The sequence below is a fragment of the Manihot esculenta genome, chromosome 6 (genome assembly GCF_001659605.2).
Source record: "Manihot esculenta cultivar AM560-2 chromosome 6, M.esculenta_v8, whole genome shotgun sequence".
NCBI classification, from domain to species: domain Eukaryota; kingdom Viridiplantae; phylum Streptophyta; class Magnoliopsida; order Malpighiales; family Euphorbiaceae; genus Manihot; species Manihot esculenta.
In genome coordinates this window covers 23,145,522-23,172,379 of record NC_035166.2, presented here as the reverse complement: position 1 = coordinate 23,172,379, position 26,858 = coordinate 23,145,522, and the positions used below count along the sequence as shown (strand labels likewise).

At 34.0% G+C, this 26,858-nt stretch overlaps 3 protein-coding genes and 1 pseudogene across 7 annotated transcripts; 1 reads left to right on the top strand and 3 right to left on the bottom strand.

Moving 5' to 3' along the window:
* Positions 1-1,794: 1,794 nt before the first annotated feature.
* LOC110617643 (zinc finger protein BRUTUS-like At1g18910) lies at positions 1,795-15,132 on the top strand. The gene is made up of 13 exons (XM_021760569.2): positions 1,795-2,217; positions 2,827-3,042; positions 5,338-5,532; positions 5,603-5,937; positions 6,110-6,344; positions 6,478-8,180; positions 8,347-8,565; positions 8,658-8,795; positions 9,645-9,879; positions 9,968-10,027; positions 11,163-11,234; positions 11,319-11,439; positions 14,560-15,132. Exons 1-12 carry the CDS (start codon positions 1,921-1,923, stop codon positions 11,418-11,420), a joined length of 3,807 nt encoding a protein of 1,268 aa, XP_021616261.1. The 5' UTR covers positions 1,795-1,920; the 3' UTR covers positions 11,421-11,439; positions 14,560-15,132.
* Positions 12,038-13,351, bottom strand: LOC110617923 (annotated as a pseudogene).
* On the bottom strand, positions 13,061-14,806 carry LOC110617644 (LOB domain-containing protein 27). Its single transcript, XM_021760571.2, has 2 exons — positions 13,875-14,806; positions 13,061-13,696 (listed from the first exon to the last, which is right to left on the bottom strand). Exons 1-2 carry the CDS (start codon positions 14,804-14,806, stop codon positions 13,594-13,596), a joined length of 1,035 nt encoding a protein of 344 aa, XP_021616263.2. The 3' UTR covers positions 13,061-13,593.
* A 1,326-nt stretch (positions 15,133-16,458) lies between the features above and the next one.
* On the bottom strand, positions 16,459-26,308 carry LOC110617922. Of its 5 annotated transcripts, none has more exons than XM_043957368.1 (15): positions 23,400-26,307; positions 23,189-23,317; positions 22,905-23,093; positions 22,739-22,791; positions 22,317-22,611; positions 21,987-22,131; positions 21,751-21,900; positions 20,918-21,028; positions 19,338-19,534; positions 19,018-19,233; positions 18,653-18,928; positions 18,400-18,547; positions 18,172-18,305; positions 17,422-17,508; positions 16,459-17,341 (listed from the first exon to the last, which is right to left on the bottom strand). In XM_043957368.1, exons 1-15 carry the CDS (start codon positions 26,010-26,012, stop codon positions 17,255-17,257), a joined length of 4,830 nt encoding a protein of 1,609 aa, XP_043813303.1. In that variant the 5' UTR covers positions 26,013-26,307; the 3' UTR covers positions 16,459-17,254. The 5 variants fall into 5 exon arrangements, with proteins under 5 accessions (XP_043813303.1, XP_043813305.1, XP_043813304.1 ...); XM_043957370.1 differs by having other exon boundaries at positions 21,751-21,843; XM_043957369.1 differs by having other exon boundaries at positions 21,987-22,125.
* Between the last annotated feature and the right edge of the window lie 550 nt (positions 26,309-26,858).

Here is a 26,858-nt window from a genome sequence, read left to right as displayed (position 1 = left end):
ATCTCCCCACAAAACTATATTATTTGACTAACACATCTACATCCCACTCTCTTTTCTTCTGCGTAACTTGCACTCTCCAGTCACCGTACAACCTCGGTTTATTTGGGCTTCACTTCCTATCGCCAACGAAAAAGATAAAATAAATAAATAAATATAATGTGACAATTCCTACCAATTAATGTCACTTTTTAACACTAGTGAGTTTCATCAGATTGTGAATATATTTAGTTAATTTTTAATAAATTTTATTTTTAATTTTCATATAGAAAATATCATTTTCTTCTCATATTTATATTTATATTTTTTATATTATTTTTATTAAATTAAAAAATATTTAATTAGACCCATAAATAAAATAATGTGAGATGGTGGTGAATTTTTAAATTAGCCACTCCAACACTCAAGTCAATATACTGAGAATGAATGTAATCAATGATTTAAAATTTTAATATAAAAAAATAATATTTTTTTATTTTTATAATTATGCATATATAGCATATCGGCAGTTTGATAAAAAATATCGCTAATTAATAGATTTGATGATTTTGCGATTATAAACGGTATATGATAATAGTAACTTAGTGTTGAGACTCATTCTATTTAAAAGAGAATAAGTTTTGGTGATGAACTAGATGTCGAGATGTTTAAATTTTTTTTCTCGTGTAATCATATTTTCTATTTATTAAATTCTTAACAATTCGTAATTTATTTTAAACGATATCTACTTAATATTACATATTTTTTATATAATATGGTAAGTAATCATGTGTATATTATTTTTAAGGATTAGTTTGTTATATTTTGTTTAAACTATAAAAATTAAATTGTTCAAATATATGAAATTATAGGATCTAAATTATAAATAAAATAAATAAATTATATTGTGAAAGGATTTTTTTTTTTTGTAATTACAAAGACTAAATATCTATTTTTAAAAATAATGTGTAAATTTTACTAAATTATGTTAATTAAACTGTAGTTACCCTATAAAATCTCATGAAATTAGGTATACTAGACAAATGAAATTATTCAACATATTTGTTGAATGTCCTCCATTGCTCATAAAAGTATGGGTTTACTTTTCACAATTTAAATAAAAATTGAGTTTTTTTTTTTTATAAAAAAGTTATTGACACTAATATATTTTTATAATTTATCGCACCATAAAAAAATGTCATTAAACTTTTATTTAATTAAAATACTTTCATCTCTTAAAAGTATTATTAATAATAAAATTTAAAAATTAAGTAGTTGTACATAATACTAATCATCACATAATTTTTATCTATTTTAATTTTTTATATATATTAAAAAAATAATTTTTTTTATTAATATTTCAATTATATTCATATAAAAAATATTAAATTTTATTAAATATTAAAAAATGGTTTGAGTAATTTTTTAAAGATAAAATAAAGTAGAGTTATATTAATTAATTTGTATATTATTATAGTGTAAAAAAAATTTAGATAATAATTTTGAAATAATTAAAAAAATTGAATAAAAATGATGAGATGAAAAGGCTATAATAAATTATACTTACGTTAAAGGATTATTGTGCCGAACAAAATCAAAGGGTGATGAGCTTATCAAAATATAAAGATTAATTAAAGGACCATTATGTAATTTACCCACCGGAGACCCGCCAGTTTTAATTTCCGAAGGCTTGCCTGGGATTAAATTGTCAACCACATGAACAAACGCATACTGACATTGTTCGTTTGGTGAAACGTCTGTGTCACCCTCGGTGGCAACTAATATACTAATCTCCAATCCTTTATTTTAAAATACATACGAGCGGCTTAACTCCAAAATCAAATATACATTTTACATATCCACTCTTCTTTTATATCCATCCCTTTTCCCAAATGCCAATTCTTCCCCCTCTCTCGCCGTACATGGTGTCTTCTTCTCATTTATATGGGCGACGGAGACGACACTCCAAAACGCCCGCCGGACAAGGACGATGGAGACACTCTGTCACCGTCTTCGCCGGCGGAGGTGGAACCTTTATCTGATGTCCCCCTTTCCGATGCACCGATACTCTTTCTTGTGTTTTCACACAAGGCACTTCGCCACGAGCTCTCCGACCTCCACCGATTGGCTGTTACTGCTTCTAAAAGTCTGTCTAATCAACGCGAGCTTATACTTGAGCTCCGCCGGAGATTTGATTTCTTCAGACTTGCACATAAATATCATTCTGCTGTGGAAGATGAGGTCAGCAAAGCTTTTCGTTACTTTCGTTTTTTTAGTGCACAATCAGTTTTGTTCCCGTGAAAATGAAGAAAAGAAGGAAAACAACTTTCATTATTCCTTATTAACTAGAGAAATTGAATTAGTGAAAATTTCAATGTTGGCTAATTAAGCCAGTTACGCTTAATCAGGTCATAATTTCTCAGCATTGAGTAGCCAACCATAAAATATAACAAAACTTTATTGTGCTTCATATGGTGCTGAGTTTATAATTTTTGATGAATCCGGTAACTTACGAGCGAAATGCGAAGCGAAAACTTAAATCTTACTCTATTATGTGCATATTGATTTGCATTAGTAAGAAATATTAACTTTCTGACTTAATTTTGAAATTGGTTTCTTAATGTTTAGTATATTAAAATTTTGACTTGCGAATCGTGAATCCAGTGATACTATACTGAACGTTATACCAGAAAAAAAGAAATTAAAAATCTATACTTTCAAATGATCGAGATAAGCTTGATGTCTAGATGATAAATGGTTAGGAGAATGAGATTTTTATCTCTTTCAAGTTTTTGGTTATTGTGATGGCTTGGCTTCATAACATACTAATATATAATTTTCTTGTGGCAGGTTATCTTTCTAGCATTAGATGTCCGCATAAAAAACATTGTACATAAATATTCGCTTGAACATAACTGTATAGATGACCTGTTTGACTCTGTTTTCCATTGCTTGGATTCGTTGGAGGCAAATGAGGACAATTCTGAGACTTTTCAGGAACTTATATCATGCATCCGGACCATGCATTCCTACATTTGTCAGCATATGCTGAAAGAAGAAGAACAGGTAGCTAGCCTTTTTTCACATTACAGAACATGTGAAAAAAGGATGAATTCTATCTCAACAATTTCTTTATGGAAGATACCGCAATTATAATTTATATTACATATTACAGCAATAAGAAATACTTGTGTGCACCCATTATACCATGGACTAAGATATAAAAAAGTAGATCTCTTTATGAAAAAAATAGATAACTCACTTCAACGTTTCTTGAGTTTATGATTTTTTTTTGGGTTCAGTGAATTGAATTTATATAAGAATTTTCATAATGAAAATATTATATTCTAAACTCAAAAGCCTCAAATTATAATATTCAGTACACCTAGTCTACCACACGTCGATATTTCTTTACTAAAGAAAATTAATTTTTTCAATAGTGAGGTCTATATTTGTAAGTAAAGAAGCACCTTCACAAAATGAGTGTACTGAATGAAGAAGCACCTTCACAAAATGAGTGTACTGAATGATTTTCCCCCAAAAGCATGTACAAATTAAGCTATAATTTCATGTATGGAAAATTGGCATATCTAGTGCATGAAATTTGAACGCCAGAAATTAATTTAGGCGATAGAAAAACTCGCTCCTGCTCTGATGTTTGAACTTTGAAGTGGTGTTTTGATGCAGTGTTTTTGTCTTGACTCTATGGCAGTAGAATGATTACATGCTTTTCATTTTGTGTAGAGCAGTTAGTACATACGTAGAGTTACAATCAAGATAGGAGGGAACTTATATGACAAGGATGATTCAAAGTAATCTACAACAACCCTTATCTTATTTAAAATAGAAACTGCAAGCCAATCACACAATCCTTATCAGACCCATGGTGTTAAATTACTGCAATTGCAACTCATATATATATATATATAAATTATCTTATATGAACCAATAAATCTAGAGTTAACTTTAACTTTCTTATTAAATCTCAAAACACTTTCTTCGATAGTGAAACTTCGAAAAATATTTTATCTCTAACAGTGAATTCCACATTCTTCCTTTCTAAATCCGCATAAGATTTCTATATGTATTTATACGTGTATATATATATATATAAAGTTGAACCTTAAAAAATGGTTTACAAACATAAGCCACCTGCCCTAATACCTGTACTATGCGTGGCATATTAAACAGCTGAATTTAATACAATTTAAAGAATTAACAGAAATAATCTATTGATGAACATATTTCAAATTTTAAAATTGAATAGTGCAGATAATTTATCAATGCAAATTCTTTTAGTTGTTATTACAAAAATATTTACTAACACTTCAAATCAAATTACGTCATTTTACTAGTATTTCTTGAATATTAGCATAATATGTAAGACAATATCTTTGAGCATACTTATTATTATATTTGCTAACATTGGCGCATTTTTTTGATCATACCCTTTATTTTTTTTAATTGCAATTATACTACGTAGATACTACTTTATTACATTATTATGAAGGAACATTTAGAGGATAATTGATAATCATTTAAAAAATGGAAATTTTGATTTTGATGGGCATATAATAATTCAGAATTTTAATATATATTTAAATTGCATTTAACATAATTAATTAAGAAGTTTATTATTAATAACATTTTACTACGATGTTGAACATATAAAATACAGAAAAAAATTTAAATTCTAATGGCTTTACATGTTAAAGAAACGTTTATTGTTTTGGACTTGGTCCCTCGTGAAAATTTCAAAAGTGGCATTTTGTCCTGCATAATTTCATAATTTAATTTTATTCTTCTCTCTCTGCATATGGATCAGAGTCAAGCTGGAACTCGTGCAGGATACTGACTTCTTGTAAGGAAAGTTAAAAAAAAAAAAAAAGAAAAAAGAAAAAAGAAAAAAAGGCTGTAAATTTTGACATTGCATCAGAATTAAGTAATTCTAATGGATACTATTTGTGAAGGCTTATTGTATTCTGGAAGCTAAAATTCATTGATAGCCTTAAAGAATCATTCTCTGCCAACACACCAGCCCTCCCATTATCATAATGAATTTTTAGACATTATTATTCTTAAACCGGAGTTTTGTACTACATCCGCAATGAGTAATTTTCCGGTGTATTGGTAATTTGCCAGCGTGCATTCATTGGCAGGAGTTTTAGCAAGATCTAAAATAAGTTGCAGGAAATGGGTACAACATTCATCTAACCCTTTTTGTCCCTTTTGTGCAATGTTCCATCTCATTATATCAAGCACTAAGTCTCATTATCAAATTCGAACGCGTCTTTTCTCTTTTAGTTATTTTTTAATGCTAAATATGCAATGACAATGAGTTGCATATATGCACGGGTGCAGGTTTTTCCATTGCTTCTGGAGCAGTTCTCTCCAAATGAACAAGCTTCATTTGTGTGGGAGTTCTTTTGCAGCATTCCCGTAATCCTGCTGGAGGAATTGTTGCCATGGATTATCTCCTTTCTCAGTCCTGAAAAACAAGTGGAAGTGATACATTGTATTAGAAAAATTGTACCCAAGGAAAAATATTTGCAGGAGGTAGATCCTGAGCTAAATTCTTTATTTTAGTAACCTTTCTGATTGGTGATCACATTACAGTGTGTTGCAGGTGATAATTTCTTGGCTTTGTAGGAATGACCAATCCTCTTTTGGGGCTTTCACCAAAATTGGAAAAGAAGCTCGTGATGGATGTATGAGAAGTATACTGCAGTTGCACTGTTCTGATAGTCCAGCGAGAGAAACTGGGGAATCGAAGGACTGTGTGCCAGCTGCTGTCAGAAGCAATATGGTTGAACATCTCCATCTCTGGCATCGCGCCATCCAGAAAGACTTGAAAAAAATACTGGAAGAGGCATATCAAGGAAGAAATTCAAAAAGTTCCTTAAAGAGCGATTCAATAGTAGTCCGGCTGAAATTCCTTGCTGATGTCATAATTTTCTACAGGTAATTGGTATGGCTGATGAAGCACTTTTACGTAACTGGCAAAATTGCAAAGATAAGCTTCCCAGTGGAATGTGTTTCTGATTTGTTTCCCAAGAGTTTTTATCATTATGTTATGCATCTTTTCTTTTTCATCAATTTTTGTATTTCTCATTGAACTTTTTCTGTTAAACAGCAATGCGTTGAAGAAATTCTTTTACCCTGTGTTGAATAAACTTGCCAACAATCACTTGTCTATGTGCTCCAGTGATCAGTTCTCCATTGAAACTCATATAGAAAGTTTACATCAGTTTCTACAATGCAACGCTAAAAATGGTTTAGGTTTGTCTCAGTTTGTAGAGAAGCTTTGCTATGAACTGGAGTCCCTTGTGAGGGACATTGGCAAACAATTTTACTTTCAAGAAACAGAGGTACTACACGTGTTATTTATTCATTTTCATTTTTCTGATAGATTTCTTCATAATGCTACTCAGCATCAGTAAGCAACCAACTATTTCAAAATATTCACAACTTTGTCATTTGACATGTTTCAGTTTTGCCCAGGTATTTCCCCTTATTAGCAAGAACTGCAGTGATGATACGCAGTGGGAGCTTTTGTACACAAGCCTTCGTCTGATGCCACTAGGACTGCTAAAATGTGTGATTCCTTGGTATGCAGCTCATTTGTCTGTGGACGAATCCAGGTCCTTCCTTCACTTCATAAACCAGATGGGAGATAATTTTGCCAATACATCTTTTCCATCCCTCTTACTTGAGTGGTTCCACATTGATTATTCTGGTAAATCTTCTGGAGATATTGGAAAGGACTTGCAGAAAATATTCAAGAGTAGATGCTCATTTCTGTGTGAGCAAATCAAGGAAACTGCTGGATGTTCCTCCCTGCACCCAAACAAACAACCTTGTGGAGAATCTAAATCTAGTAAAACAGAACTAATCCCCACTAACAAGGGCAAGAAGCTTTTTTCATATACTTCTTCAGGACCCCACAAAGCTGAAACATATGAGACACTCTATGCAAGTGAAATAAATCTGCATGTATTTTTTCCTGGAACAAAAAGATTGTTGCTCCCTTTTCCTAAATTACCTGGTGGAGAGAGTTCTGCAACTTCCATTACAGATGAACCAAAACCAATGGACCTCATCTTTTTCTTCCATAAGGCTCTCAAGAAAGACTTTGAATGCCTGGTTTCTGGTTCAGCTCGATTGGTTGAAAACATCATGTTTCTTATGGAGTTCAGCAAGCGTTTCCATCTTCTGTGGCTTCGGTATCAATTTCATAGTGATACAGAGGATGAAATTGCTTTTCCTGCTCTGGAGGCAAAGGGAAAAGTCCAAAACATAAGCTATTCCTACACTATGGACCACAAGCTTGAAGTTAAACATTTCCACGAGATTTCCCTCATTTTAGACAAGATGTCTAAATTGCATATTTCAGTTTCTAGCGCTGATTCCTTCATGCAGGCACAAATAATGGTGAAATACAATAAGCTGTGTGTGAAACTTCATCATATGTGCAAATCAATGCATAAATTACTTTCAGACCATATTCACCATGAAGAAATTGAACTTTGGCCCTTATTTAGAGAATGCTTTTCCATCCAAGAGCAAGAAAAGATTTTAGGACTCATGCTAGGGAAAGCCAGAGCAGAAACATTACAAGATATGATACCCTGGCTGATTGGCTCGTTAACACCAGAAGAACAGCATGCTATGATGTCCTTATTGCGCAAGGTGACAAAAAACACAATGTTTGATGAATGGTTAGGAGAATGGTGGGAAGGGCATGATATTGCTCATGTGGCAGAGGAGCCAAATACTTTGTGCACTTCAGATCCACTGGAGATTATCTCAAAATATCTATCTACCGATGCTCTTGAAGAGCAAGGCAACATCCTCTGTGACAAGGGCATCAAGTTAGATTGTTTTGGCACTAACGTTGACATTTTGGGAAAGTGCAAATTGGATGATGATGCAAAGGTTTCTGAAGTGAATCAAAATAATGAAGGTTCAAAATCCGAAAAACTTGTCAGTGAAATTGAAAACAAGACATGCGATGAGGTTGCTGGTGTGAGAGTTAAGACAGATAAACCAGGGCAACCTTTTCAATCAAATCCAAAGTCTGGACATCCTGAGCACATTTTGACCATAAGTCAAGATGAGCTGGAGGCTGCAATAAGAAGGGTGTCTCGTGACTCATCCTTAGATCCTCAAAATAAATCGTATATAATACAGAACCTGCTCATGAGGTTGACATTATCACTTCTTTATAATTAAATATATCAGCTTTGATTTCTAACGTTGCATACACACACACACACAGAAAAACCATATAATCATGCTCTTTCTTTTAGTGATTTTAATATGTTTACTATGCACTAATGGAACTGTAAAGTGGAATCCATGTTTTTTCAGCCGTTGGATTGTTCGACAACGTATATCTCACACACAATCAATCATTTCAAGTAATGGGGAAGAAATTCCAGGGGGGCATCCATCTTACCGTGATGCTCTCAAAGTAACCTTGGGTTGCAAACACTACAAAAGAAACTGTAAACTTGTCACTCCCTGTTGCAATGAGCTCTATACATGCATACGTTGCCATGATGAGGTGGCTGATCATTCAACAGAAAGGTACAATTGAGTTTCTTGAGTTTCCTCAAAGTTTTTCTCTCTTATCTGATTTTCTTTTCTCTCTTTTTACTTCTATCGATCACTTTTTTCAGGAGAACTATTACAAAGATGATGTGCATGAAATGCCTGGCTATTCAGCCAATTGCACAGACATGCTCAACCGTCTCATGTAACAATTTATCCATGGCAAGATATTATTGCAAGATCTGCAAATTGTTTGATGATGAAAGGTAATTCAAGCAAACTTATTTTTTTCTCAACTGTTTCCCTAAAGACATGTTCTAACTGCTACGCACCACATCGGTCGTATGGAGATTGGAGACTTGTGGGTGGAAAAACCTTGGCCTCTCAGGCGTTCCCACAGATTGTTAGTTTTTGGTTATTATCTGTTTTTGGACAGGTTCTTGCACTCAAGATAAGATATTTAAAAAGAAAAGAAAATGATAAGCTGAAGTAAAATAAATAAGGAGAAGGCATTTCAAAAGTCGGTCGCTAAAATTTCAAATTTATTTGATGTCTGAGCATTCTGTGTCCTTTTCTTTAATGATGTTCGCGTAAAAAAATTATCATAAAAATTAGGTTATCATCATCACTTATGTACAGTTGATAGGCGAGCCATTGTATACTTATTGGCCTGTTTTAGAAACTTCAAAATCTCACTTTATGATGACCATGTTTGAGCAGCTGCAGTTCTGTCTATCACAATGATATTACATTAGTTGTCATAATTGTCAGTTTTCCAATCATTTATGCTTATTTGCATGTTATCATTAGATCATAACAAAGACTTCACGTCCAAAAAATACATACCTGATCAAAGATTGATTTAGATTGGATAATCAATGTACACCTCATCTTCTTACTTGGGCAATGTCGCCTATCCACTAACCACCAAGATGGCTGTATATCTCACAGTCTCTCTCTCTCTCTCTCTCTCTCTCCCTTTTTTCTTTTCCCCCTCTTTTCTGTTTGTTTTTCTTTTTGATAGATTTTAACAACACTTCAACTCCTCTATATTTAATATTGGACTTATTAAGTCTAGATTGATTGAGGGTTTTCATGTGAAACATCTATAACAGGGAAATATATCACTGCCCTTTCTGTAACCTCTGCCGACTAGGGAAGGGATTGGGCATTGACTACTTCCATTGCATGAATTGCAATGCCTGCATGTCACGGTCTCTTTTAGTGCATACATGCAGGGAGAAATGTTTGGAAGAAAACTGTCCAATTTGCCATGATTACATTTTCACATCCAGCAATCCTGTAAAAGCACTTCCTTGTGGTCATTTGATGCACTCAACATGTTTTCAGGTATCAGCTTTAAGTAGTGTTCATCTTTTTTCATGTATATCATATGTTTACACAGTTTTAATGTTGCTTGTAATGCTTCTGCTGTCAGGACTACACATGTACTCAATATACGTGTCCAATCTGTAGCAAATCACTTGGAGATATGCAGGTCTGTTATCATAAATTTTCCTTCTTGTTTCCTCTGAGCAGTTCAGTTATTATATTCTGGTATGATACTTTCATATCGCAATCCCAGAATCAAATCAAGTTTTTCCACATGCTTAACTTCTATTTTCTCACTATCTAATTGATTGAATTATCATCTCTTGACTGATTAAGGTAATGCTAAATTTGATTTGGAAGGAATCTGCTGAATCTTAAAAGTTTATGATTCTTCATGAAAAATTTGCGGGGTTAAAGTTCGGAAGTCTGAAGTGTATCTGACTTACAGTAATCAAAAAATTTCTGTAACGGTCATCTGTTGATCATCCTACCTCTGTGAATGTCACGATAAAACTAGGCCCATGTGATGCAGCCAAGGAAACTCAGATTGAGATTTTATTTTGGATTTCTAGTACAATTTCTGCATTCAGGAATCCCATTATTATTTAGTAATATTTAAGAGTTCTATTAAGTTTAGAATTTTCTAGTCGGTAAGTTTAATATTTTCCTAGTTGGGAATTCTAATCCTAGTAGTGGTAGGATTAGTTACTAATCTATAAGTACCTAAGCATCTTACTAGAAAATATAATTATTGATATTGACAATTGAGAATTAATAGCAGATTTGGTAGTTTTATTCTTTTCCCCTTGGAGCGTTCTTTCTGGTTCTACATTAATTTGATACTATAATCTTCAAAAGCTGTTAAGTTCAGAAGATAATTGATAAACCAAACTGATTCTAACCTACTAATTCTCATAGCCAAATGATGCATGGAATTTCTAAATCATACGATTTTGAGCTAGAAAGATGAAAGCTCATACCCATTTCTATTGATGTTTAATATCTGTCAGTTGACAATTAGGGCAGACAGTTCAGAAGCATCAAGTGCAACTCAATTCTTTGTCAACTTCAATTTCAAAATATTTGTTCATCTTCACCAATGATATTTAGTTATATGCAACAGGGAGAACATTAGGAGTATTTACCTCTAGCAGTGACTTGGGTTTATCTCCACTTTTCGCCAATTTCATATTTTAAAGTCATATGAATTGCCAAGTGCTTAAAGCCTTTTCTTTTCTGTTTAAGTTTTATTCACCAGCTATTATAATTTGACTTTTAAGTAATGTAAGAAAGCCTTTCAGGTGTATTTTAAGATGTTGGATGCATTGTTGGCTGAAGAGAAAATGCCAGATGAATATTCTGACAGAACTCAGGTTCTTGATACTCTTTTCCTTATTTTTCTTGTATGATCTTACTGAATACATGCTTAGTTTGATTAATTGTGATTGTTATTGCAGGCCATATTATGTAATGACTGTGAGAAGAAAGGTGCAGCTCCTTTCCATTGGCACTATCACAAATGCCAATACTGTGGCTCGTACAATACCAGGCTTCTATGATGCTTGCTCATAGTAGTCGGTAAATTCTTTTCTTCATATACATCTAGAAATATTAACATGTATCATCACTGTCTTTATCACTTGCATTGAAAGAGAGCTCCCTGTTTTTTGGGTCTGAAGATAAAGAAACAGATCCCTGGAATCCAGATCTTCTGAATAAATCAGTTGTAGACTTGTAGTACCTTGTACTCAAGGTCTTGTTTCTTCTCAAGATGTATTAATTTGATTTCTGAAACTCTTTTCTTGATCATAAACTGAATAATTCATTCTAAATCAACTAAAGAAATTCAGATTCTCTACAAAAGGGATTTAACTTTGAGGGAAAAGAAGGAAGGAAATTAGAAATTAAAATTTGCAGAAGGTAGTCTGTAATGTGGTCCAAAAGGAAAGGCGAAAATAAAAGAATTGAAATCAAAATACTATTTTGCGGCTTACTGATGCACTTCATCAAAGTTTCATGAAAAATTAACATTTGCAGTTTATTCATCACTTGGCACTGGTAAGACTGAAGCATGCAGCAGCACTATTCAGGTCATTATCAGCAACATAATTAATGTTTTGTTTTGTGTTCTTCAATGATTCTTCCAAGCTAAAATATAAATTTAGGCCTTATTGGAAAACAATAAGAAATTGAGCCATAAATATAATCTAAAGCATTTAATTAATCACAGTTTCTGCCTTTAACTCCATGGTAGAAAACAAATCCAAAGCTGAGACAGTATGTTATTATTGAAGAAATGGCCAAATAAGAATCTACAGCTTTAGTTTTTAAAGAAAAAGAAATTGAATGATTAAACAAACAAAGTAAATTGTACCTTGACTTGTAGACATCTTTAGAATCAATAATATCAAAAAATAGATGTGTTTCGTCATAATCTTGAAGTCTGGTTGGATAGCTAGTGGCTGTGAGGCAACCGAGTTTGAATTGCCATGGAATTGGTATTATCATTATTAGTATTAGTTGTGAGAATTGGGATGCTAAATCCATAAAGAATTTCCTAAACAATCCTTAGAGTCAAAGTAACTAGAACTAAAACCAGCATTGCTGCTATTCGAGTTGGAATGCTGCTATCAAACACTCAAAGCTGTCACCGCATTGCAAGCTGAGGGTAGTGTGAAGGAAAAGTTAAAGGGTATTACTAGGAGCATCACTGGTTCTAATTGTTAAGGGACATCATCAGATAAAGGAGAAATTTGATGTTGTTGATGTTGCCTGTATGTATTGAGTTATGCGTGAACATTATGGAGCTCTTCTTCAACCTGACTAATCTAGTAATGGAGCTGATGTATGACGCCTAGCAGCTAGGGCTGTGCTCAGTTTTTGCAAGTCCAGAACCTAACTGAAAGCTATACGAAGTCGAAGTTATTGTATTGTTTGGGTTCTATTTGGCTTATCACTAAGATCGGAACTGAGAACTGATCTTATACACATAATTACTATGATTTTTATAGATATTTTTTATATACTTCTAATATAATCACAGATATTTATATTCAATTAAGATTGTAAGAAAAGTATATTATAATGATTATAATATTTATTATAATTATAGACTATACAATCTATCCTTTATTCATCTTTTTTTTTTCTTAGTAATTTTAGTTATAGATATATTAAATCACTTTGTCATTCTTAATTATTAGTATACTACTTGTATATTAGTATATTAAAAAAAATATAAGATCAGACTTTTAATTATAATTTTATCAAGGTGTTTTTATTTCTATATTTATATTTTAACTCATGGATGATTATTTACTTATTTCAATTGCTATTGAAAGATTCATGTTTAATTGTTATTATTTTGGTACTCATGGTTAGAGGCATGTTCAAGTCAGTTCACAGTCACACACATTGAGAGTAAAAATATTCTCTGAGAATCTTAACATATTTATCTATGCTTCAACCAAAATTGGTGTTTTACTGCCATTATGTATAACTCTACAAAATTGATCAAGAAGTTTGAAAACGATTACAGTTATTGAAAACACGAACACTTTATAAATTGAATAATTGATTCTAGAAATTCAGGGTCCTAGAAAAGGGTTTAGGGTTAAAAAAAAAAGAAGAAAATAGAAGTTCAAAATTGTTGAATGTATTCTATGATGTTGGATTAAAGATGAGGGGAAAAAAGAATTGAAATGACCGTGGTTTAGTTGTCCAGCTCACTGATCAATTGACACTTGTAAGACTAAAGCAGGCAGCAGCACTCTTCAATTCATTCTCAGCTACATGCTCAATTGATTGTGTTGTGTCCTTCAATGATTCTTCGGAGCTGAAATATTTAAAACATCAAGATTGAAACCAACAGAATTTAAACCATAGTAATAAGTTGCAGCATTACTCAAAACATTGTTTCTGCATTTAACTTCATGCTATTGACCATACCCAAAGCTCACATAGATGTAACTATTGAAAATATCTATGTTAAGAATAGTTTAGAGAAATGTTACCTTGAGTCATAGGCCTCTTTGGAATCTATGTAGGATTGCCGGTCATCTATAGTATCAAAAAATGGATGGATTTCGTCATAATCTTGAACAACTTCTTGTTGAATAGATAATGGCTGTGAGGCAACCAATTGAGACTGAATTGCCATAGGATTGGTGTTATTATTGTTATTATTAGTGGTGGTAGCATATGGATGTTGAACCCACAAAGAAGAATTGCCTAGATGATCCTTGGAATCTAAGTAACCAGAACTATAACCAGCATTGCTGCTATTGGAGTAGGAGTGCTGCTGTGAAATAGGCAAAGCATTCACAACATCATAAGGTTGAGGAGAGGTAGAGTGACCAAAAAGTGAAAGGGCATTACTAGGAGTAGCCATCCCTAATTCTAATTGCGAAGGAACATCATCAGTTAAAGAAGAAATCTGATGCTGTTGATGTTGCCTATACATCTCAAGCTGTGAATGAACAGCATGTAGCTCTTCTTCAGCCTGCCTAATCTGGTAATGAAGCTGACAGATGATGCCCCAACAGCCATGAACAGGAAACCTGTCACGAATATTTGATTGGTAGATAATAGAACGCATTGCTTCTGCCTTTTGAGGGGCATCAAGATTTTTGAGTATCTTAAGAATGTTGCTTACACCAAATAATTTATGGGCATTTTGAAACATTTTTGGTTGATCAGGTAGGAAATAAGGAGCTAAGGGACACTCAGAGGAGCATTTTCTCCTGCGGTATTTGCACGCAGCACAGGCCTGGCTGGTGCCGCCCTTAAGGGTCATATTTCCAGCAGCATCAAAATCTTGGGAGACAATGTGTGTTACAATTCTACAAGGACAAACCAAGAAGAAGTGGAGGTGATGATGATGATATAGTAAGAAAAGAGAGCGAGAGGGTTTGATGATTTTGTTGAAACAGAAATGGGTAAACATTTTTTGATGCGGAATAAGTCTGATATGAGCGGATTTGCTGGATGTGAAGAGACTGATTAAAAGAGAAGATTGAATATTGAAGAGAGAGAGAGCGAATTTAATGCTGTTTCTTTCAAGGACAAGTGTCGATGGTCTAGCAGGGTTCTATTTTCTGGGGCTATAATGTTCTGCTTTGCGCTTCTCTTTTGTTACTTTAAAACGTGGCTTGGCTTTCACAGGTTTCAGAGCCAGATCAGATGAGACCTTTGCTCTACGTCTCCACTTGCTCAAGTTTTAATTGTATATATATAACAAAGAAGAGACCAAGTAACGATTTTTGTTAATGATAGTGAGCAACCCAGAAGGCCTTCCATCTTTGTTTCAAAAAATGATACTCCCCTTGCTTTCCTCAGGGTATTTGGATAGGATAAAAAATATCTAATTATATGATAATATTCAAAATTAAAATTTATACATCAATAATTCGTTTCATTAATGTTTTTTTTTTTTTGAAATGGCGTTTCATTGATGTTTTAATAAGAAAGTAACTTATATTATGATAAATTTGTATTATTAAAATTCAATATGAAGTGATTATTTTGAAATATTTAAAAAATTTTGCTTATAATTTTCTTTTCTCCTTTTGCTATATTAAAAGTTTGTATTTATCAATAAAGTTTGTATTTATTTTTATTTGATTTTATTATTTTTGTTAATATATATTTTTATATATATAAAAATATTACCCTTAGATTTGTACGAAATTTTTTAGATGCATTCAAGAATTGATATAAATTTGAAAGTTTATTAAAATAATTGAAAAAATGGAAAGTTTAAATTATTTTTAAAAAGTTCAATTTTTTTTTACAATTATTTATTTTTAATTAATCAATTAATTTTTTAGTTGCATAATTCTAGTGCTTTTTTATAAAGCTTACTAACGTGGTTAAACTTGTCAAATAAAAATAAAATAAAATAATGAAAATGATGTACTTTTTCATTCACCATAAATTTATAATAATCTCATTAATTAAGATTTTTTAAAATAAAATGAAAAATAAATCAACATTTTACATTATATATATATATGCAAAGAATTTGAATTTTAGATTTTATAAGTTATAAATTATTATTTATATATTTTAATATTAAAACTTAAAAAATCATTTTAATAACCACATTAACTAAGAATTTTTAAAGAAAATAGGAAAATCCATTAACTATTAGAATTTCTCTAATATCAAGTTAGACGTATTTATATAAATAATTTATATTTTTGAAACTATAATTAATTATAAATAAATATTAATAATTTTAATATCGTGCAAATAATGCTTCTAAACTGTAAGATTCTCCCATTAAAAAAAAAATAGAATCGGGGAAATCGTACAAGTCTTGAATCAAACCCGAGAGCAGTTGAATTTCCATCCAATGAAGAAACTCAGTCTACAGCAGAAATATAGTTCCATTATAAAAAATTGGGAAGTAAATGAAATATGTTTTGGCGAAGTTTTTCTTACAAAAATATATATGTTTTATTCTCTATTCTGGGATGCATCAGAAATGCTGCATGGACTCTTGGGAAGATTGATGCATCCCTGCTTTGCAAATATGCTGTTTTCATGGACTCCCATCACCATATAAAAAGAAAGAGAGAGAAAGAACCAGCCAGAGATGTGCAACAATGCGACTAAACAAGAAGAACAAACAGCAAATTGGCTACTAATTCCCCGCTGCCATTTATATGATTGATACTATGCCACAACTTAAGTTGCATGTGTAAAGTTTAGAACCCATGGGGCCATGATGGTGATCTATACAGAACCTCCTCTAAAGGGGGAAAATTTCTGAAGAATTGGTCATCTAGAATAAAGTTTCAATCTAATTGTAATGTAACTACGTTCACCACTTACAATTGCTATTAGCGTATATGCTCCTGGCAACAACTGATCATTATTTACCAATACCACCTCATCAAATGCATCATAATTTCTTTCAGTGCATCCACAGGCAGCTAACCAGGAAATTTGCTGCTCTTTTTCTTAACCAAACCCCTTATTGGACATATCCATGAAAGCAACAGAAAATTCCATGGACTTTACCCTTACAAAAATACTCAGATGCAAGAGTGCCAAAGTTTTTACACTCACAGTCGCTTATGTCAAAGATGTCCTCAAGCCAAAAGAAAATTCCCTTGATTCGTTGATTTGTTATTCTTCCCTGAGAAGGCCATTTCTCCGACAAAACCTCCTGCCTATATGAAAGAACTCGAGATTTTCTATCACAACCCTCATCTTGTATAAGAACTTAAGAAGTCCTTCAAAACAAAGATTTCCTCATATGAACTGTATCAAGGTAAAGCCGCAATGCATCAGCACAAACATCTCACCCTAGACCGAAAAATGTTAACCCATGCTGAACTCAGTGCTCTCTCCTGCATTAGACTAATTCCACAAATTCCGCTAATCACTACTTTACAGCTTCAAAAAAAAGAACCTGAGGTTGCAAGTGCCCTTTTTCACACACGGAAAGAACATCCGCCCAGCTCCCAATTACCTAGAAACAAAATTCCCGCTTTAGCATAAAAAAGATGCACACCATAAAAAGTGATGATTTACAATAGAAGATGAATTTACCTTGACAGTTTTGTCATCATACATAATCCATCGTTCATGATCCTGACTATAGGCGAAGCAATGATAATGTTGCCCATAATAGCAAACCTAAAAGGAGTACCGCAATTAATAAAGATAACGCAGCCAATCACATTCCATTGCTAATATATCAATAAAATATTCATGATATAATCATATACATGTGTGTGTATATATATATATATATATATATATATATATATATATATATATATATATATATATATATATATATATATATATGTACATAGATACAAGTTGCTGCTTTTATATACCTTTCTCACCACCAACTAGGGGTGAGCATTGGGTCGGTTCGGTTCAAAATCAAATCGAACCGAACCAAATAAATCAAAAATCAAACCGAATCAAATCGATCTAATTCAGTTTGGTTTGACTAGTTCGGATTTTTAATAAACTTTTTATTTTTTACACCTTATTTTTAAAATTTTAATTGATATATTTTAACTTTAATTATAATCTAATATCTGTATATTATTAAAAATAGTATACTCTTATCACTAGTCGGTTCAACTTGATTTTTTTTTTCTGACAAAAACCAAACCGAACCAAATTTCCAAATTAATTCGGTTCAGTCAATTTTTTCGGTTTAAACCGAATACTGGACACCCCTAAGACCAACCCTCATCACTCCCACCCACCCACAAACCAAACCAAATTTGATAAACTTTTACATTAAAGTAATATAATGGATGATCATTTATCCACACTTACCACTGAAACCAATCTGTGCATGTTTTTTGGATCCAGACCACGGTACAGAATGCTGATGTCTATCTCAGTACTAAGTGCTGCCAATGTTGCAGCTATATCCTCAGCACTTTCACATGTATTTTGCCATCCCAAAACTGTAGTCCAAACATATACATAATATTGAGTTTCCATAGGAATGCACCACTATTCAGCAAAGCATAAAATATTTTTGTTGACAAGAAAATACACCTGTAGTAAACACATGTGGAGTTGTCGACAGAATATGATGGATATAGTTAAGCTTCCCACAACCACCAACCTCGGGATCACAAGCTAATTGATGATTCATCTCTACTAGATTTAATAGCTCTTCAAAAGAGTTTTCAGAAGACGTGGTCTGAATTGTAAGGAAAAGTGAACAGTTCAGATAACCTGTGATTTTACCTAACTAAAAAATCCAGTAATAAATGACTTATGGAACAAATTGACCAGCAACACAAACCTTCATTGTCCGGAGGGCACTAGCATTTATATTATGAAAGAAAGAAGTGTACTTCAGATGCCTGGACTCCAAACAACAGCTATAGCAATTCATTCGTTCAAAAATATCCATACCGAAAAGAGAATGAACTAAACAAGCATCATTTGTACAATCCCAAGATCCCATGCCATTGCTTTCCACAGAATCAGAATCAAAAACACTTGAACCAGAAGTAAATGCTCGATGAAGACAATCAAATACTACTGCCAATACTTCAGATGCATCATTCATCTGAGCCTGTTTATGTGAATTCTTAAATTATGAGCAAATGACAAAATCACAATGAAGCAAAAACTTGAAATATGAAGAAAGTTCAAGAGAAATGCCTCTTGGAAGAAATTACTATCAGGATACAAGTTGCTCAGAGCTATCCTCAGAGATGTAGGAGCAACGGCTTCTCTCCGTATATCTTTAGATGCAGTGCTAAGAGCAGTGAAAATATCATATAATGCACATGCAACACAGGGTTCTCCCACATGGACATGCTCTGATGTTGATTTCCGCAAGAACTCCTCCCGAAACCGTCTTAAATGCCATAAGGACTGAGCTTAGAAGAAAAGATAAACAAATGAGGGCATAAAAATGAATGAGAAAAGCATAACTGAAATTATCAATGCAATAAATAAAGTTATTTCGCAGAACATACCTGTATGATGACATTCAGAAAACAATTATATTCACCAACATCATTCTGCAGGCCTGTACCAACCACATCAGTTTCATTCACATTTTCAATTGGAACTTCAGTGGGTGAAACTCCAGAACTGTCAACCTCCAGAGGTATATTTTCTGGCATCCCCAAACTTGAACTCAAGGGTGTTTTCTGACATGCTTGGAATGTGTCTGGAATCAACACAAATACAAGTATAAGTTTGCCAATATTTGATTCAAAAATCAGTAAAAGCAAGTAGAATGCTTAAGATGCTGAAAAATGCATTTAGATGTATGAGATACAAGAAACCTCCAAAAAGGCATTCAACCCACCTTAAGCTATTATTTAAAAGTCATGTCAGGCTCCATCCAGTGCTAGTATAGCAAGATGAGCAATCACTCGAGATTAAACCTTACAACTATAATGAATAGTATCATGCCTTTGTAAAATGCATCTAAAAGGGAGAGGCTTACTTCAGATGCAAAATCATTTACTTGACCACCTGCATACATGTATATCTTGTATATCTTACCCAATTTGACATGGTGGTTTCAACCCAATTATACAATGCCAATACATGCAAGAACCAAATAGTCCAAGTCCAACAATCATAATTACAATCTTTACCAGCAGCTCTTTGACTTCATTTACTGAATATTAATATTGTATTTACATTCGCATGCACATGTACTCCATTCTTAAGTCATTGGTAGGTGAGACTTTAACCCCAAGTTAATCAGTTAGTCAAGCTAGTTTTGTAAGATTCACCAAGACCCAATCAGACTGGAGAATCACATATAGTAGTTGCAACAAAAGTCTAAAACAATACTCTCTCCAAATATTTCTTCAAGGGAATTCTATTGGCATTGACAATTAGACGTGGATCATAACCAAAAAAATCAATGAAGCCCCATGCAGCATGCTTGTTGCTGCTTAAAGTAAAATACAAGTGACTGAAGGTCTAAGTGGCAATCCCATAATCATGAAGCACATAAAATTCTATATTGAGCAACAATAGTTAAGTAATAAGGAACTCAATGAATATAACAAAACAGACCGACTTAATTGGCCGTGTTGCTCAAAATTACTAAGAAAGCTTAGTTTGGAAAATTGGGTCCTAAAAGGCTGTTTTATCCTACAAAAACAAACAATAACCTCAACATAACATGGAACTTCACAACTCCCAGAAAGCATAGCAGTATGCAATTCTGCAATTCTGCAATTTGACAAATATAATATTACTGAATACCTAAATGGAGTACAGACAGTTCATAATTTCAATATCAGTAGGATTGCTGGACTTGTACTCTTGGTGGAGACATCCCCTCATGTAAGGATTCAATGCCACAAAATTACCCTAATGTATCAATATAAATACTGTAAAAGCAAAGGCTACAAGCTCCAAAGTCCAAACACATAGACAAAACATAAGAAACATTGAAGTAGAGTTCCTAGGGCATCAATCTCAATCTCAACTCTCAAGATAACTTATTTAGTTCCCTAAAAGTCCATCGTTCATCACATATACTGATAAGAGTAATAATAACAAATACATAGTCAAAGAATTTCTTTACCAAGACTTTGGCGTACAGCCTGTTTAAGGTCAGCTTGAAACCTTTCCTCATCATCCTCTGCCTGTAATTGTCTCAATGCCCTAGTTCCATTGTCCCCTATAGTAGGATTAACTATTTTCACACAGACAAACCATGATATAATCAGTTTCAACTGCATTCTGATTTAGCACAAAATGGCTCTAAGTTATGATAGCAAATTAATATTTGCTGATTCTTTGTAACCACTGTTAAGTGGCAACAATGCAGATAGTAGAAATGAAAACGGCAAAAGGAGAAGAAGAAGAAGAAGAAGAAGAAGGTTGAAGGACCATAATAGTATAGTAGACAAACATGACAAAAATATGCATCTCATATAAGAATTTTAAATAAGCAAAACAGTTAAAAATATTGTGTCAGAGATCCTACCCTATGTTCAACATTCACAAGAAAATTCCAGGAACAGAGAAATTATTCATGTGCCAATAATTATTTCACTCCAACACACCAGAACCATCTCAAACAATTCATTTCAATTTATCAGTCTAATTTCAAGCAAGCAAAAAGAACTTAAAGTAAGATCTAAATTACAACAGCATGAGAATAAAAAAATTAATTTCCCTAGACAAATGCAGGAGTTGAGTAGTACAACATCAATGAAAGTGCAATTCTAGTAGATAAGAGACAAACGAAGATTTACATACTTCATAGTACAACCAGGTCATTTCAAATTCAAGTAACTCTGGTTAAATCACTTTACAATCATTTCAAGTCCACTCATGTGAATGCTTATATTAATCAAGAAGTCTGTACAATAAAGAAGGCAAATGAAAAATTATCACAGCAGAAATACATACTTCCAACTTCAACATTGTTATGTTCTGATGAAGTTGGTTGAAATTTTCCATCAAAAGATCTGGTGGAACTCTTCTGCCGCCTACTTCTCCTTCCTGTCCTCCAGTCAGAAGCCAAAAGACTGTCATCCGCAGTTCCTTCACTAGATGGAACTGCAAAATAGAGATAAGGAAAATGTTTCCAAGAAATGGAGCCAAGCCTAGCCTCATTAAGGAAAACTGTAGTCTATGATGCTAACCTTGTTTTACATTTGTGTTATGAGTACCGATAATCACTTCAGCACTAGATATTGAAGGTTTGATTGGCACTGCTGCACTATCTACCATATGTATGCCTTCTATATCATTGGGAAACCCATCCTTAAATGTCAAATGTTCCTGAAACTGAAAGTTCCTAAGGTTCCCTTTAATATTCAAATGAGGCTCTCTGCAAAGGCGTAAAAGTAGTCTAGGTTGTCGTTCATTCAAATATTACCATTTTCCTAGGACAAGGAACTAGGAAACAAGTAGTGCCAATTTCTATATCATTAGACTATTTTGAACAGGAAAGCCTCAAAACAAATGCTTACCAATGGCCCATGTACATCATCTGCTCCACATTTCAAACAATTATCAGGCAGTCCAGCCACCTTTTCTGGTAATGTTCGACCAGATTTCTTGTGTTGTTGTTCAGCAAGATGCTTTAGTTTAGCCTCATTCTCAATTCGTCTTTGATACTCCAGAGTTTCTTCAAGTTTTCTCTCCTCTTCTTCAAGCTCAATTTTAAGTCTATGTTCTTCCTCCTGTCGTTTCAAGTCATCACTTTTCACCGAAAGAGGAATCTCAGAATCAGGAGGGTCACCATGAGATGCAACTGGAAAGGAACTGTGGCAAGAAACAAATCAAAGACAACAGGCTGTACTTACTATCTGAATTAATGATCCGCAAGTGCAAAATAAAGTGGCAGAAAAGCAAAAATAGAATGCAAAATGAGATCAAGAGGGACACATACCTTTGCTCGGCAGTCTCATCATGAAGCAGGTGCTGCTCATTGCCAAAAGGAGCCTGAAATGCAAAAAGACATTAGATTGGATTACCAATATGAATTATACTTTCAATCTACAGTAAAAACTTCATATAAAACAAAACACAAAAAATAAGAATAATGAATTTGAAACCTTTGGATCTTTGCTTTTCCTGTATTCTCTGTTCTTTTTCTTATCCTTTGCTTTCTCCTGTGTATTTCTCAAATTATCACTTCCTCTAGCAATCTTCTTAGAATCAAGTGCCAATTCTGCTAAAAATGCTTCTCTTGCAGCATCAGACTTCTCTGTGGCATCCTTCTCAGCTAAATCTTCCATGTGTGCCTGCAATAGAGAGTGTCAAAACAAATAGATAAAGGATATTGTATTCATAACGGTTGAGGAACACCACAAGAAGTTATAATTAGTCCAAGACAAACCCTCATATACGACTTCAATAAAGGTAACAAAATTGACCGATAATCATGGCCAGAAACAGGTTCAAGTTTGAGTTCCAACTGCTGCATCCCCGTTACAATTCGGATGATTCTAGCATCAATTTTGCTGAGCTGCATGACCAAACAACCAAGTTAAAGTGGCGAGAATCATTGTGACAAATAATAAGAGAGCTTCTAGACCAAACACACTAACCTCTACTGATAACTGGTGTTTCTGTCTCTGAATCACAACTTGTATACAAGTGTTCATTTGATGCACAATGTCCTTGGTTTTACTATCATTGTCTTCACCAAATTCCAAGTCACATAACTGAGAATTCAGACTACTGTGAGTATTCTCATATCCAAGTTGACTGCCGTTCAGATCTTCTGCTTCTTTTAATACATTGGCTATGACATCTACCTCGATCCTACTGCTAACAAACAGAGCATTATTTTCATTCTCAGCAATATCATCCCTCCGCTTTCTAAGTGCATATTCATAGCAACTACAATCAAGTGTGTCCATTTCCCTCTTCTTACTTTCTTCGAGACAAAGATCCTCCAAAGCCTGCAATGCTTCCTCATAGCTTAAATGCTCACATTTTCTCTCACAAAGACTCTGTAGGTGGTAAAACTCCTTCTCAAGTGTCTGGAGAATTTCCACTCCATGGTTCACTTTCTCCTCTTTCATACGCAGCCATGATTGCAAGTGCTCCCCACTAGAGAGGCCTGCAAATATCCATGAGAGCAAAGCATCAACGTCAGGTAGAATCTCATTTTCAACATTAGTAGAAGCTGCTGTGGCCATATCATCAGGAATACATGTGCCAGGAGCACTTTCAGATGGCAACAGACAATCATCCAGGTAGAGACACAATGCATCACCATTAAGAACAACTTTCTCTTTTATCTCAGGACCTTGAGCAGAATTTACATCATCTTTAGTACTATTTTTCTCAGAATATCTTCCCAAACCACAAGAATGAGATAGTTCCTGCAAGAATTTGAGGATTTTTCTAAGCTGCAATGCTCCCAAAAAACAAATGCACAAGGGAGTCTGATGCACGCCATGCTTTAGAAGCTGATAACCAGAAGCAAGAGTTTGTAGCTCATCCATCGTAAGTTGTATCACCTTGTTTACATGACTTGCAGCAAGACACTTACATTTAATAAGTGCCTCAAATACAGCATGAATTTTTTCAAGGAGCTTCCCTCTCTCAGAGTCCTCTGATAATGGCCAGCTATCAATAGATTCTGGCATGGTACTCTGGTTTCTATCGCATTCTTTACACTCAATACTGGAAACTCTATCTGCATCACTGCTCCCTGCAGTAAAATCATTACAGCCATTACTTGAACTTTCCTTCTCAGGAGAAGAATCCCTCGCATCTTTGAAATAATCGTCACACTCCTCATTATGCCTCCCCGAGAAAAAATCCTCAACTGTGTCTCCATCCTGGCATTTCCCTGGACTTTCAAACATCTTGACCGCAGAGGAAACATCCAGTGGTTTCCAAGCACAATTAAGAATCATATCAATCCACTTATTTTCAACACTGTGAGGCAAAACTGCCTGCATTCTAGGCATGAGATTACCCATATGTTCTTGCGCAACGTGACGTGTGTGACTCTCAGAATCTGCAAACTTCTCAAGGCATCTACAACACATCCAAAACCTCCATGCCTTATTCTCCTCCGCAAATGCCAATGCCTCATTTAAAACCTCAAAAGCCAAACTATCCTTGGACGACCCAAAATAACTCTTCACATCACTGACCCTAATTTTTAACAAATCCCTCTTCATTTCCATGCTCATTGAGTTCCAATATAACTGCACCCAATCCTTTCTCTCCTTGTTAGTACCACTCTTCTTCACATTAATCCCATACTTCCTCCTCTCTCCTCTCTTATCACTCCCCGGTGGGGCTTCCGCTCCCTTTTCACTCCGTTCACCCTCATTATGTCCCAAACCACTCTCTGATTTCTGCTGCAGTAGTCTGGCAGCAGCGACCCTAACTTCAATCTCTTTCCGTCTCTCTTCAGGCGTCTTTGTAGCCTTTTTTATCTCATTGGGCCTCCTAGTTTGCAATAATCTAAGCTCCATAGGATCCTCAGTGGCTCTCCGTATGGGTATCAATCTGATTTCTTCCCCAGTCCCTAAGGTCTTCATCCAAGTCGAAATTGAAGCAATGCTCGATTTCTGTTTCAAGCTCCTCAGCTCACTCTGCACATGAGCAATTCTTGCTTCCGCAGTCGTTATCTTCTGCTGGCTCTCGTCTTGCAAGCTCTCCTTGGCGGGATCAATCGGGTTCAAGATATCCAACGCACGGTCACACTCTTTCATAACCTCCTCGTACTCTTTCCCATCATTTGCAGCCTCGTAAAGCAAATTAGCATAGAAATGCGCGAATTCTATCGAGTTCGGAGACAATACAGCTCCTCTACTGGCGGAGTCGATCGCGTTCTTCAAATGCCGTTGTTTAGCGTTGGGATCATCGATTATCGAGGCCAACTTTACACAGACTGTACCTTGCACACGATGAATTAGGGCAGCGTGCGGCGAGTTATCACCGTATCGCATACACAACTCCTTCATGATGCGGAGGGCTTTGGTATGATTGCCGCGGCGGAGTGCCGTCAAGGCTCGCTCACATTCAATTTTAATCTTCGAGTAAGAACTGTCTGATTCATACGTAATAGACGTTTCGATCTTGACAAGAGAAAGATGAGTCACATTCTCGTCTTCATCAACGGCAGCCGCAGCCGCCGGAGTCAACGGCGGAGGTTGTTTTGAACGAGTGGGGTTGCGCTTCTTATGCCCCATCAATTATAGGGTTTGTTCCAAAGATCTGAGCAACATGCATATAACCGTCTCCGTGTATAAAGAAAATGTGTATTAGTTACAAAGAGACAACAGAGAAAAGACTTTACTTGAGAGAAGAAAGATTTCAGAGGCAAGTGGGGATTTGAAAAGAGTTGCCGATGGTTGTGACGGTGAACAAAGGAGACGGAGCAGGCGATGAAATCTAGCAGAAAAGATTAAGTAACAGTCAAGCACCTATCCCGGAGAAAGAAGAAGAAAACAAGAAGAGGGGATGTTTGATAAGAAATGGCAATTAAGGAAGTTATTTAATTAATTATAATAATATTCTATAATATATTATTGAAAAATTACATTGTAATAGAATTTAATAAAGTTGAATATTTTTATTTCATTGAAATGCATTAGGATATTGATTTTAAATATATTAAACTAATATGAAAGAATATATCAATAAGATATGAAAGAGTAATCTTTAAGATCAATCGATATATAAAATTTAATTAAAAAAATATCTTGAAAATATGGTTGGTTAGTTATAACTTAGATGGAAAGAATTAAAGAAAAGAATATTCACTAAAATTTAATGAAGAAAATGAGAAATTTCGTCACGTTTTCCATATGCGCATCACAGAATCCTCATTGATCATTTTCTAATTTGAGAGTAAACCAATTGGACTTTTTTTTTTAAAATTTAATCAAACACATGAATTAAATGATCTAAAATATAAATCATGATAGCATTTTTATGTGTTATTTATATATATATACATACATTGATACTTAAGTTTTGTTATTTATTTCAATTCAATCTCTATATTTTATAATTCAATGATTATATATCATTAA

Bases quoted from the DNA above. Each gene is read 5' to 3' on its own strand.
- LOC110617643 (XM_021760569.2), top strand. From the start codon at position 1,921: ATGGGCGACGGAGACGACACTCCAAAACGCCCGCCGGACAAGGACGAT. The intron at 5,533-5,602 runs GTAGATCCTGAG...AGTGTGTTGCAG, and splicing joins AGGAAAAATATTTGCAGGAG to GTGATAATTTCTTGGCTTTG. The intron at 6,345-6,477 runs GTACTACACGTG...AGTTTTGCCCAG, and splicing joins TTTACTTTCAAGAAACAGAG to GTATTTCCCCTTATTAGCAA.
- LOC110617644 (XM_021760571.2), bottom strand. From the start codon at position 14,806: ATGTTTACCCATTTCTGTTTCAACAAAATCATCAAACCCTCTCGCTCT. The intron at 13,697-13,874 runs GTAACATTTCTC...TAAATATTTCAG, and splicing joins AAAGAGGCCTATGACTCAAG to CTCCGAAGAATCATTGAAGG.
- LOC110617922 (XM_043957368.1), bottom strand. From the start codon at position 26,012: ATGGGGCATAAGAAGCGCAACCCCACTCGTTCAAAACAACCTCCGCCG. The intron at 22,132-22,316 runs GTAAGCATTTGT...AGGAACTTTCAG, and splicing joins ATGATGTACATGGGCCATTG to TTTCAGGAACATTTGACATT. The intron at 18,306-18,399 runs GTGTATTTTCTT...TTTGGACTACAG, and splicing joins TCCACATGTGTTTACTACAG to TTTTGGGATGGCAAAATACA.